This window comes from Aulonocara stuartgranti (genome assembly GCF_965226115.1).
Source record: "Aulonocara stuartgranti genome assembly, chromosome: 15".
Taxonomy (NCBI): Eukaryota; Metazoa; Chordata; class Actinopteri; order Cichliformes; family Cichlidae; genus Aulonocara; species Aulonocara stuartgranti.
This window is the reverse complement of record NC_138951.1, coordinates 40,813,004-40,825,574: the sequence shown is the minus strand read 5'-3', so window position 1 is coordinate 40,825,574 and position 12,571 is coordinate 40,813,004. Positions and strand designations below refer to the sequence as shown.

The 12,571-nt window shown below is 42.1% G+C and overlaps 1 protein-coding gene across 1 annotated transcript; it reads left to right on the top strand.

Moving 5' to 3' along the window:
- The first annotated feature begins 3,670 nt into the window (after positions 1 to 3,670).
- lpar3 (lysophosphatidic acid receptor 3) lies at positions 3,671 to 12,326 on the top strand. The gene is made up of 3 exons (XM_082506908.1): positions 3,671 to 3,864; positions 4,835 to 5,587; positions 10,385 to 12,326. The coding sequence occupies exons 2-3, from the start codon at positions 4,849 to 4,851 to the stop codon at positions 10,708 to 10,710; spliced, it is 1,065 nt and encodes a 354-aa protein (XP_082363034.1). The 5' UTR covers positions 3,671 to 3,864; positions 4,835 to 4,848; the 3' UTR covers positions 10,711 to 12,326.
- The last annotated feature ends 245 nt before the right edge of the window (positions 12,327 to 12,571 follow it).

Here is a 12,571-nt window from a genome sequence, read left to right as displayed (position 1 = left end):
TGTCCCTTTTTTTTATTTTTTATTTTTATTTAAATGTAATCATGTCACTGGTGGGAGTGGGGGGTGAGTTTTCTCTGAAGTGCACAAACATGTTTCCAGCAGAGTTGTGAGTAAGACTAGTTTTGAATGAACACACCACAACGATGAGTCAGCTCGATCAGTGTAGAAACCAGCAGGTTAAAGTTAAAGACAAGCTGGAGCATGACTTCTGTTGCAGAGCTGTGCTCCTAGTTTGATCAAAGCATCACATTTCTCCCACATTTTCTCAGCTACGTTGGCCACTAGGTTGCCTTTTATTTATTTAATCATTCAGCTGTTTAAAATCTTCAAAGCTAGTTTACAAATGAGGCAAAGAAGATATCTGCAGACTGTTAAACGTGCCTGGATCATGAAGTTACAGACCCCTGGACAAAAATGTTTGATGAGCCCTCGCTCATTTTTGTGTTTTGTTTTTTATTTCCTCCTTCTCTTCCCCTTTCTTCAGTAATCAGATGCATCATACAGGAATGTGTGTGTATACAGTGGGGCAAAAAAGTATTTAGTCAGCCACCGATTGTGCAAGTTCCCCCACCTAAAATGATGACAGAGGTCAGTAATTTGCACCAGAGGTACACTTCAACTGTGAGAGACAGAATGTGAAAAAAAAAATCCATGAATCCACATGGTAGGATTTGTAAAGAATTTATTGGTAAATCAGGGTGGAAAATAAGTATTTGGTCAATAACAAAAATACAACTCAATACTTTGTAACATAACCTTTGTTGGCAATAACAGAGGTCAAACGTTTACTATAGGTCTTTACCAGGTTTGCACACACAGTAGCTGGTATTTTGGCCCATTCCTCCATGCAGATCTTCTCGAGAGCAGTGATGTTTTGGGGCTGTCGCCGAGCAACACGGACTTTCAACTCCCGCCACAGATTTTCTATGGGGTTGAGGTCTGGAGACTGGCTAGGCCACTCCAGGACTTTCAAATGCTTCTTACGGAGCCACTCCTTTGTTGCCCGGGCGGTGTGTTTTGGATCATTGTCATGTTGGAAGACCCAGCCTCGTTTCATCTTCAAAGTTCTCACTGATGGAAGGAGGTTTTGGCTCAAAATCTCACGATACATGGCCCCATTCATTCTGTCCTTAACACGGATCAGTCGTCCTGTCCCCTTGGCAGAAAAACAGCCCCATAGCATGATGTTTCCACCCCCATGCTTCACAGTAGGTATGGTGTTCTTGGGATGCAACTCAGTATTCTTCTTCCTCCAAACACGACGAGTTGAGTTTATACCAAAAAGTTCTACTTTGGTTTCATCTGACCACATGACATTCTCCCAATCCTCTGCTGTATCATCCATGTGCTCTCTGGCAAACTTCAGACGGGCCTGGACATGCACTGGCTTCAGCAGCGGAACACGTCTGGCACTGCAGGATTTGATTCCCTGCCGTTGTAGTGTGTTACTGATGGTGACCTTTGTTACTTTGGTCCCAGCTCTCTGCAGGTCATTCACCAGGTCCCCCCGTGTGGTTCTGGGATCTTTGCTCACCGTTCTCATGATCATTTTGACCCCACGGGATGAGATCTTGCGTGGAGCCCCAGATGGAGGGAGATTATCAGTGGTCTTGTATGTCTTCCATTTTCTGATGATTGCTCCCACAGTTGATTTTTTCACACCAAGCTGCTTGCCTATTGTAGATTCACTCTTCCCAGTCTGGTGCAGGTCTACAATACTTTTCCTGGTGTCCTTCGAAAGCTCTTTGGTCTTGGCCATGGCGGCGTTTGGAGTCTGACTGTTTGAGGCTGTGGACAGGTGTCTTTTATACAGATGATGAGTTCAAACAGGTGCCATTCATACAGGTAACGAGTGGGGGACAGAAAAGCTTCTTACAGAAGACGTTACAGGTCTGTGAGAGCCAGAGATTTTCCTTGTTTGAGGTGACCAAATACTTATTTTCCACCCTGATTTACCAATAAATTCTTTACAAATCCTACCATGTGGATTCATGGATTTTTTTTTCACATTCTGTCTCTCACAGTTGAAGTGTACCTCTGGTGCAAATTACTGACCTCTGTCATCATTTTAGGTGGGGGAACTTGCACAATCGGTGGCTGACTAAATACTTTTTTGCCCCACTGTATGTACACAGAACAGTTTTGAAATAGAGAGCACTGCACCTTTTAGTGAAGAAATATCAAAATACAAGTTTTGTAAAAGCTGTATTATCCTTACACTAAATGAAACAGCCAGAGATTGTTTAAAAAAAAAAATGATGCTATGTTTTCGTGCACAAGCAGCTGTTATCATCTTCGTCTTGGTTTCTGCCCCCAACGCACCACAACCCTCGAGATTCTTGCCAATCTCGGTCATGGATGATTGTTCGTTGTTGTAACGGAGAGCTTTTCTTGGGAAAAGGCACGTTTGGCATGTGTCCACTGAAAAAGGACCTTTTTTTTTTTCTTTGATGGGGGAAAAAATCCTGCAGGTAAAACAAAACTATTCCCTGGATGCTAAAGGTTTCAGGTCATCAATCCATTGTGATTAGCTTGCATGTCATCTAACTGACATCTCAATAACTTCACTGAAAGGTTTTCATCCAGAATTATTTACAAAAATGAATCAGGAACACATTTATTCACATTTCCTCTATTGTGCCCATGGGTTTGGGAGTACCTGGTCCACAAGATGTCTAACTTTGGGAGAGCCTACTAGCATCGGCATTGTAGGGGAGAAAAGGGGCAGGAAAAATACATACTACTATATTTTACCAATTATGCCATCCTGCTATGATATAAACAAGACAATATGGTTTAAAAATCTAACGTTTAAGTCGATACAGTTTGGTATTTCTTTTATGCGCCTCTTGGTTGGGGCCCCATCTCTACGAGAACCCCGGTCACAGGCCCTGAATGGCCATTGGATAACCTGAGCCTGCTTCTCGAAACCCCAAAGGAACAAATCCCTTCCAAGGACGATTTACCAGAAAATCAGGTAATGGTGCTAAGCTGCTGGTTAATTGGTTTCAACTTTTTTCAGTGCTGACTCTAATCAGTTTTCTGACTCAAGTAAAGTTGCATTAAAACTAGTTTAAGATGCTGTTGTGTCAAAAAGAAAAGTGCCTATGCAGGAAAAATGCCTCGCCTGTAATTAATATTTTATCAGACATATTTATTATTAATGCTAAGTGGTTGTATTGTTGTTCAAGGTGGAGCTGCTTCTAGCTACCGCACATAGTCTTCTGTAGCTCAGTCTAGGAGCCGGAGTCCTTCCAGCGCTACGTTTCCAGTGTATATGAGACTAGATGAGCAAGGGTTAAAAAAACAGGTTAAACGTCACATATTATGATGCTTATAGGAATGAAACCAGATGAGTTTAAAGGAGAAATGTTTTTGTGAATGACCTGGTAAAAATTCATGGACATGTTAAAAGTGACAGGGACTCCAAATGACTGATTTTAAAAGCCAAAAAGTTAGAATGTTTCATTATTCACACTGAAAACGCGAATAAGACGTCACACTGTTAAGATGTAACTGTATCCGCAGCTGTCACGTAGTCTAGCTGATAAACTTCTGGTTCATTCAGATCACTGACTTGTTATCGGTTTCGTTTGGTCATCGTGCGCTCGCGGGGTCTCGTGCAAAGAATACAGCAGTGAGCGTGGGTGGCTCCACGCTCACGCCCTCTGCGTCACGCTGCTGAGACCTGGGGAGGAAGACGCTCTGCTCTCACTCTGTCCTGGCAGCGGCGCAGTGAAGTCACCTCCCTCCGTCCTCAGCCGAGGACGCACAGCGCTACAGGAGAAACATGTTCATTAAGTCCAACTGAGGATTTCGCAACTTTAAGTCTGCTGACGCTCAAAGGACAAACATTTCCCACAGGTAAACCCACCTGGCTCTTTTTCCCTTCTGCTCGATCTCCTGTAATTGCCTTTTTTGTTAACTTCTTATTAGTTTTGACTAGTTTTTCTGTGGTTTCTCCAAGTGCTTATCATTTGTCTGTCCCGCTGTTAGAATCTCCTCCCCTGGCTTTGCTGCCCACTGGTTTCCAAGTCGGACCGGTTGTAGTAAAGTTTGAGTGAACAAAGGAGTCATGAAGAAAAGTGTACCTTGCACCGTGTTACAGTCAACTCTGGTTTATTACCATGTATGCAGCGTTTACCCTAAGAAATGTTTGCATACATGGAACTTTCAGATGGGGTCCATATGATTTTCACTCTGATTTTTTAATATATGGCCATGCCCTTCAGCTTTAGTAATGAGGGTTTACTGTGAGTTTAGTTTTGTACAATCAGAGCGGCTCCGGTAAACAGGCTGTGCTGTGTGCGTTTTGGAGTCAAATGAATGAATCTCTTCCTTGGCTTAGGGCAGGGGTGTCAAACTCAAATACACAGTGGGCCAAAATTCAAAACTGGAACAAAGTCGCGGGCTAATGTTAATATTTATTGAAATATATTTATTCCTCCAGATTTAAGAATGAATCTTTTCTTATGGACTCAAACACGTTTTGCTGAAAAACTGAATATGGATCAAGCAAAGCTTAATACTAAACAATATATATATTAGCTGTGTAATACCAGTAGGCCAGCTCTGATAGTAATTTGGTATGGCTTCACGGGCCATATGTAATTGTTTGACACCTATGGCTCAGGGGGAGAGAAAAAACTCAGTCAGTCTAGAGATTTCATCACAACAAATTTGTAGAAGATGATATTAATGAGTTGTGCTTTTTTATAGCTGGTGACTAAGACTGCATAGATGCAACATGAGACAAAAGGTTTAAAGAGTCCATCGTATTGACATGGATAATGAAAAGTTCTGCTTTTAACGTCTTGGTTTTCTCATTTCACAGACCTGCCTTTTAAAATGGCCGAACAGAACACCTGTCATTACAATGAGACGATGAAGTTCTTTTACAACCAGAGCGGAGGTGATGACAAATGGGACACCACTCAGCTCATCCTGGTCCAGGTTGTGGGCTCCATCTTCTGCTGTTTCATCCTGGTCTCCAATGTCATGGTCATAGCTGCTGTCATTACCAATAAAAGGTTTCATTATCCTTTCTACTATCTCCTTTCCAACCTGGCTGCCTCGGACTTCCTCGCAGGGATAGCGTACGTGTACCTCATGTTCAACACGGGCGAGGTGTCACGGCAACTTACTGTCACTGGTTACTTCATCCGCCAAGGTCTTCTAGACATCAGTCTCTCAGCTTCACTGGCAAACCTGCTAGTCATAGCTCTGGAGCGCTACATATCTGTTATGAGCTGGAAAGTTCATAGCAACCTGACGAAGAGGAGGGTGACGCTGCTTATTGTGCTGGTGTGGGCCATTTCCATCTTCATGGGGGCTGTGCCCAGTCTGGGCTGGAACTGTATCTGCAACCTGAACACGTGCTCCAAGCTCGCTCCCATCTTCAGCAGGAGCTACTTGATCTTCTGGTCTGTCTCCAACCTGGTGGTGTTCCTTATCATGGTGTCCATCTACCTGAGAATCTACGCCTACGTTAAAAAGAAGACGGCGATGCTCATGCCACACACCTCCGGCTCCATCAACCGCAAGAGGACACCCATGAAGCTCATGAAGACGGTCTTGGTTGTGCTTGGTAGGTGCTACTCATAAAGTAGTTCCCTGAGGAGTATCGCTGATCAGCGGATCATAAAAACACTATTGTGCTTTTTAAAGTTGTCACAAACTTTAGAAACAATTTGGAGTCTCTGCTGAAGATACTTGATTATAATCTAGATGTTCCTGACAAGATGGAAAAGCAAGTTATAAAAGGGGCAAAAAAAATATTAGCTGCGTTCGCCCAAACAGCAGCCATTCAGTGCCCTCACGTCTGAGAAGCTGTAGCCTCAGAGTAATAAGAAATACCTCTTGTTTTTTAACCGCTGGCACATAAACTCATGATTTAGTGGTACAACGCTTGTCATAATACCTTCTCCCCTTCTCAGTTGACTCATCTTAGACGAGGGCCTCGGATATCATTACTTGGCTCCCTTTGTTGGCGTTTTGCAAGAGGATACCTTTCAATAGAGGCTCAGTAATAAAATCAGACCAGTGCTTTCTATTGTAAACGGTACAATAGGAGTGTACAAGGATATTCTACTGCAGTGCAACTACAGACCATTGGAAGTTACACTGTTTTAAGTACAGTGCTGTGAAAAAGTCTTGAGCCACCCCCCACGTCTGTACATTTGGCTTAGAAAAGGGGCGGCAATTCATTGAAACGTGTGCAAACGTGCACAGAGATTTAGAATACGAGTCAAAAACAGTTAATTATTTGGTATGACCACCTTTATTCTTCAGCACAGCCTGAACTCTCTTAGACAAGCTCGCTTGTCATTCCTTTAAATGGTCTTCAGGAATAGTTCACCAGACTTTGAAGGTCATTTGAAGCTATTTTGTTTGAGGCTCTGGGGCGGCCATTGTGTGCTGTTCTATGCTTGTATGCTTTTACTGCATTGGCAGCATGTTTTAGATAACAAGTACGTCACTGCCAATTTGATATTTTCCAGATGGTTGAATGGTTGATCAAAATCTGAAAGTGTTTTGACATCTTGACAAGATTCCCAACACCATTGACTGACAGGCAGCCTTAAACCATGGCAGAGCCTCCACCGTGTTTTACAGATGGCTGTAGACACTCGCTGCTGCACCTCTCTCCCGACCTCCTCCTCCACACCACATCCTTTCCCCCCAGCTAACAGCTCTTAGTAAATCACCTTTGTGGTCCAAACATACCATTTTATGTCCGTCAAACTGCGTTATCATTGTTATTTTACACAGATTCAGTTCAGGAATAAACTGTTTTTGTGACAGGCTGTTGGCAACAAAGTGCCTAAAGATACAATTTAAAATAGCTTCTTTATGCATAGCAGAAAACTTAGCAGACACAACAATCGTTTATCCCTTGAGTTAGCTGCCTCAGTGTTAGTTGGCTTAATAAACAAAACATTCCTTTGAAAATGGTCAGGTACGAGGACTGGAATGAACTGATTGAAAAAGCAGCCAATGTCCAAAGACAAACTAAAAGAGAACTCGAAGCATTTGCACAGAACTGTATAACACAGTCTGTGTATAGTAAGTCACCAAAGCTAGGAATGCAGGCTGGACTGATGCATCTCTGATAGCGCTGCAGGTCAGACGAGTTCCTCAGCGTTCAGTGTGATTGCTTTTTGTTTTGTGTGCTCTTCAGATAAAAGAGAAGGTTGAAGCGTCACACCACAGAGAAATGGTCCGGCGTTGATCTTTCTCAGCTCACACGGGCAGATATCTCAGTGCTGAATGTAGTGTAGAAGATGTTTGTCTGTTTAGACACTTTATTGCAGACGGCTGTGTAATTATCTCTTCCTGCAAGGACACTGCTTCACAGCCTGTGTGGCGTACCATCCACCACACCGCACTGGTTTTCAGTGAACGTCCCCTCCTCCCTACCCAAAAAAGGGAAAAAAGAAAAAGAACCTATACTCGGGGACTTCGGCGATTGCTTTCAGATGCACTTCTCCATGGCTTGAAGTGTAATCACACAAGTGTAGGTTCGTCCCTTCAGTATGTTAATTTATCTGTTGATTTCCTTCTTCCTCTTAACCTATCTCAGCTTTCATAGGGCGAGATATGGTATAAATCTCCTGTCTATCACAGGGCTAAAGCCCTCCACCGCTGCTCACAGTAGCAATAAGCTTCAACAGTTAACACAGAAACTTACTTACTTAAAACTGTAGCTGGAGAGTATGTAACACAATTATTTTAATGATTATGCTTTATGGGAAAAAGTCAATGAAGCTCTTATGGAAGAAACAATTGGACTATCAAAACCTGTAGGGCATGGAGTCAGGTCCAAGGTAAAGGGAAAACTGCTTGTGCAGACAAAAACGGCAGCAGGGCAAACCAGTTCAGAAATGCGTACGAAGCACACATGCTTTGTTAAAAGCAGTAAAATAACTGATTGCAGAAAGACTGGAAATGCTATGGCCTTTGTCACACCAAAGAATGAATATGCTAATGCATAAACTGTCCTTTAGAAGTAAAAGGAAACAACAGCTGTCCCTGTTTTCTCTCAGTGTTCGGCCTGTAACAGGTTCGAAGATTGTTTTTAGGGTGTTTTGTTTTTTTGCTCATAATCTTTCCGACTTCATACAATAAATTCACTCAAATTTAAAACAAGTAAGCGTCAGGAATCACTCTTCTTCTTTTTTCATAATTGCGCTTCATGGCACTAGTTTGTCAGCATGCAGTTGTTGTAGTTTAAGCATCCATCTGTTTAAATGTAGCACATCCCAGTGTGTTGGGGCCTGCTTTTGAAGTGAAGCATCGTAATACTCCCGGCAGATTTGTTTTCATTCTTTAAGCGTAACCACAAATCGACAAATGAATAGCAAAAGGAGCAGATGTTCAAAACATGGGCTTCTAAAGCCTTTTTATTTGTAAGAGATTTAAGAGGAAAAAAGTTTGAGCTTGTAGAATACCTCAAAATCTGCACGGTGATGGAATCTCAGTTACAGTTTGGTTCACGTTACTTTGGACATCAAAGATGATGAAAACAAATTCAGGCGGAAGAAGGCTGCATATAAATAACTCGTTTTTGAGTTTTAGAATAAAACTCAAAAACGAGTTTTATTCTCTGTCTGACAAAAGAAATGGTGAGCTGTAAAAAAAACCCAAACAAAAAACATGTTTTTCTCCTGCTGTTGACATAAAGCTCAGAGATGCTCTAGTAGAGCAGACAGGTTGATGCTTGTTGGTTCGTTTTATTTCCAGAAAAGCTTTAGTTGCTTTGCTTTGTGCCCAAACATGTTTGAAGTAGATGGCTGCTTCAGTGCCTCCATGACCCACCTCATTATCTGCTACACACAGTTAAGTACTGAGCACAATAATGGCATTGTGTTTCCAACCTGCGTCTACTTGTTTCTCGACTAGAATAGGTTGAATTTAAGCAACGTGGTTCTTTTACATTCTGTGCTTTAACTTCAGGAGTGAAGTTTGTTAACACATAATTCCATTTGTGTAAAATATAACTTCTGCACAATTCCTGATCTCCACATGTGCACAGCAATCGGACACCGGGTGGAAGTTTGAATGTTTATACAGAGCATCCAAAAATCTACAGGCTGTGGTTATGTTTACCGTCTGCTGAAAACCTCTGGTTAATGTAGGTCCGATCGTGACGTAAGGTCGGGCAGAAGCAAATAAATAAATGAAATATGTACAAGTGGCCCCCTCAGCCCAGCAGCATTTATTATGCCAAGAAGATGCTAATGGAAAAATGCAGACTGGCTTCATTTTGGAGTAATAAACCGTAACTATCACCCGACCCCTGCATCATCTCTGGCCACACAACCTCAGCAACCATCTTTTTTCATTTTCCTGCTTCCTCTGCTCACCTCAGTCTGTTTGCTAAGCCTTTACATTGATTGTCACGAACTGGCCCAAGTGAAATGCAGCATCCTGCAAACAAAAAAAAAAAACACGAGAGGAATTAATAAGAGTAACCAAACTAAAAGTTTAACATAGTGTGAAAAGAAGATGGAGCACACCGGTGACCTCAGTAACATAAAAATGCCTGCAAGTCTGCAGAAGAGAGAAGTGAATGTTCGCAGCATGTATTGTAAAGAAAAACCACCAGAAAGGAAAGATTAGAGATGACCAAAAACAAACACAGCTCTAAAGAGGCGTGTGGACAGATGAATCGGAGCTCGGCTGTACCGGTTCCTCTGAAAGAAGTGAACTGTTGAGGTCTTGTTCTGAGTCGAAGCATCGGAAAAGGTGTGTCAAACATGGCGGAGGCAGTGAGATGACGTAAGCATGCACACCCTCCAGAGGCAGTGAGTTCATTGATGATGTGCCAGAAGACAGAAGCAGCCATATAAGCTCTGAAGTGTGCAAAGCTACACTTTCTGCTCTTTCAGCTGAATACACCAAAGCAGTGAAAATGACCCTTTTTTAAAAAGATAACGAAATGAAACGATCTGCAGTGGGAGAGTCAGTCACACCAGGTTAACCTGATTTATCACTTGCTGATGATAAAGTAGTATGATAAGGCAAAACAAAGAAGACTGTTTGCTGTTTGTTTTTGCCTTTTCAAACTGTTCATGACGAAGGTTTTAAAATATGGAAACAAAAGGACGTAATTCCTCAATCTTTAATGCAGTTTTTGTTGTTCGTTTGCTAGGATCAAAGCTGAAAGTCGCCTCTTTAGAACAATTTTCATCAATATTTTAGTTCATATAATAAATGTCCAAAATGTCTTGTCATAACTGTATAATAAGACATTTATTATTTAAGTTTCATCTGCAAAATGTTGAAGATGCGACTTTTCAGACTGCCATTGTGCAAAAATTATACACATTTTTGAAAGGAAACGTACAGTAGATGATGACGCAGTTTGCTTCTTTCTCTTCAGGGGCCTTTGTGATCTGCTGGACTCCTGGCTTGGTGGTTCTGCTGATGGATGGCCTTAACTGTGAGAATTGTCACGTCATGAAGTTAAAGCGCTGGCTCCTGCTCCTGGCTGTACTCAACTCTGTCATGAATCCCTGCATCTACTCTTACAAGGATGAGGAAATGTGGGCAACTTTTAAGAACCTCATGCGCTGCATTGGCAACGGCACTCGTCGGCAGAGGTCAACAAATGCCAACTCCAAGCCACTGAGCTCTGGGCACGACACGGGCAACAGCCAGCCTCCCTCAGAAGAGATGAAGAATGATGAGGGTTTACTCAAGAACTGAAAACTTTTTCTTTTTTTTCTTTTTTTTTTGAGAACATCTGTCCAGATCTGAACGATCTTTATGAAAAGAGACTGGAGCCGACTTGAAAGAGAAGCTGCACATGTCTCCAGTTGGTCTCAGTGGGTTGTGTTTGTCCTCAGATTAAAAGCAGTCTCCTGAAGAGACATTTCACCCCAACTCCTCCACTGCTGGAGTTGGTTCGATGGAGATAGGGATCTTCATGCACTGCTGTTTCCCCTAATGAATGCAAACGAGCTGTTCTGTCAGGGTTTGATCATGTTTGGACACATACCTCCCATTCTTCCATAATGGGAATCATCCTGTGTTTTTTTTATCATATCCTCTGGGTTGCGTAAGCACGGGTGACACTGCACTCGAATGGCTGATTAAAACAAGTCGGCGTGGCGTGCACGGCTGTTCATTTCTCCTTTAAGCCTGCGAGGGAGTAAACCATATGAAGTGTGACATCAATATGATTTTCTGTATATCTGCTTGATTCTTCCACTAAGTTCACTTCCTGGTTAGCTTTTAAGGAATGCTGTAGTGGAAGAACTAGTCAAGAAGAGTGACATTTCGTTCCAAGTCGGGCACTGTAAAGCTGCGGCTTCGCTTGGGCAGGACGCGGTTTTATGTTTATTTTATGCTTTCAATAGATCTAGCAAAGCATTCTTGAAACTATACTGTGCAGAAAATATGTACTTGGTGTGAGAATTTCAGTCACTTCTTGTTGAGTAGTTTGGCCTCTGGTGGACAGTCTGTCTCCTTTTTTCAGTTCACCTGTGCAAAACTATGACCTGCAGCAAATCACGCAGACAGACTTGTTGTGTAACTTTTCTTTATTCAAACATCCGCTTCAGCTTGCTGAGTGGCTGATGCTGCTCTGATGAAACAGCTGGTCACCAGTAAAAGAGCTGTAAAATGATGTTGCAACACACTGGATTCCAGCTGGAGGTTTGGCATACAGTAGGCCCTCAGGACCTGAAGACGATACGACTGAATAGACTGTACCTCCCTTTGCGAACACAAGCGCTGCAGGCTGATTAGGAAAACTTCCTGGTCAAATCTAAACCACTGACTGGGCTCAAATGACTTTTCTTTGGTTGTAAAGTATTTATGCCATGTATGTTGTAAAGGACGTCATTAAAATTGTAAATTGAGAGACAAGTTAGTGGAGCCGTTTACACCTTCTGTGGTTTGTTTGTTAGGCTGAGATGACCTGTGTTCCTGTGTAGTTTTGGACTTTTAAAGCCATAAAACTTTAATGTCTTTTTAAATATCTAAGGACATTCTTTTTTTTAAATAAGCAAATATAAGAATGTGTACAATATTTCTTTTATGACATGATATAGAAACCTTAAGTTAATTCCAGAAGAATATGTAAAATATATACATTTTTATATCCTTCAGTATTTCCTGTATTTTCAGTCAGTTTTTTGTTGTTTTTTTGCTTTATCTTCATCTCCAGAGGACTAATGGTGGAAAATAGCCCCCCCCCCCCCCCACCACCCCCCCCCCAACCCCCACCCCGCCGCATTGTCATCATTACACTGACTTTGGTGGTTTTAAGTCTCTTAACAACCATCAGTTTGTCATAAAGTTTTGCTGCAGACTTTTCAGCTTGACTCTGGACTGTAGTCTTGTTAAATGTTGCACACACCACCCATTTGGCACCCACACCAGTCAAAACAAGCCATGCAATACCTGAAAATCCAGTTCGACTGAAGCTAAGTGTCTATAGATTTTAACTCTGATGATCAATGCTAAGTGATGACTGATTATAATACTATAAACCTTTGCAGAATTGATTGCACCAAGAAGAAGCACTAAAAGGACCGTCTGTAATGAAGTACTGCAGCTTGAG

Excerpts from the sequence above, each read along its gene's own strand:
- lpar3 (XM_082506908.1), top strand. The coding sequence starts at position 4,849 with ATGGCCGAACAGAACACCTGTCATTACAATGAGACGATGAAGTTCTTT. Across the intron at positions 5,588-10,384 it reads GACGGTCTTGGTTGTGCTTG|GGGCCTTTGTGATCTGCTGG; the intron begins GTAGGTGCTACT and ends CTTTCTCTTCAG.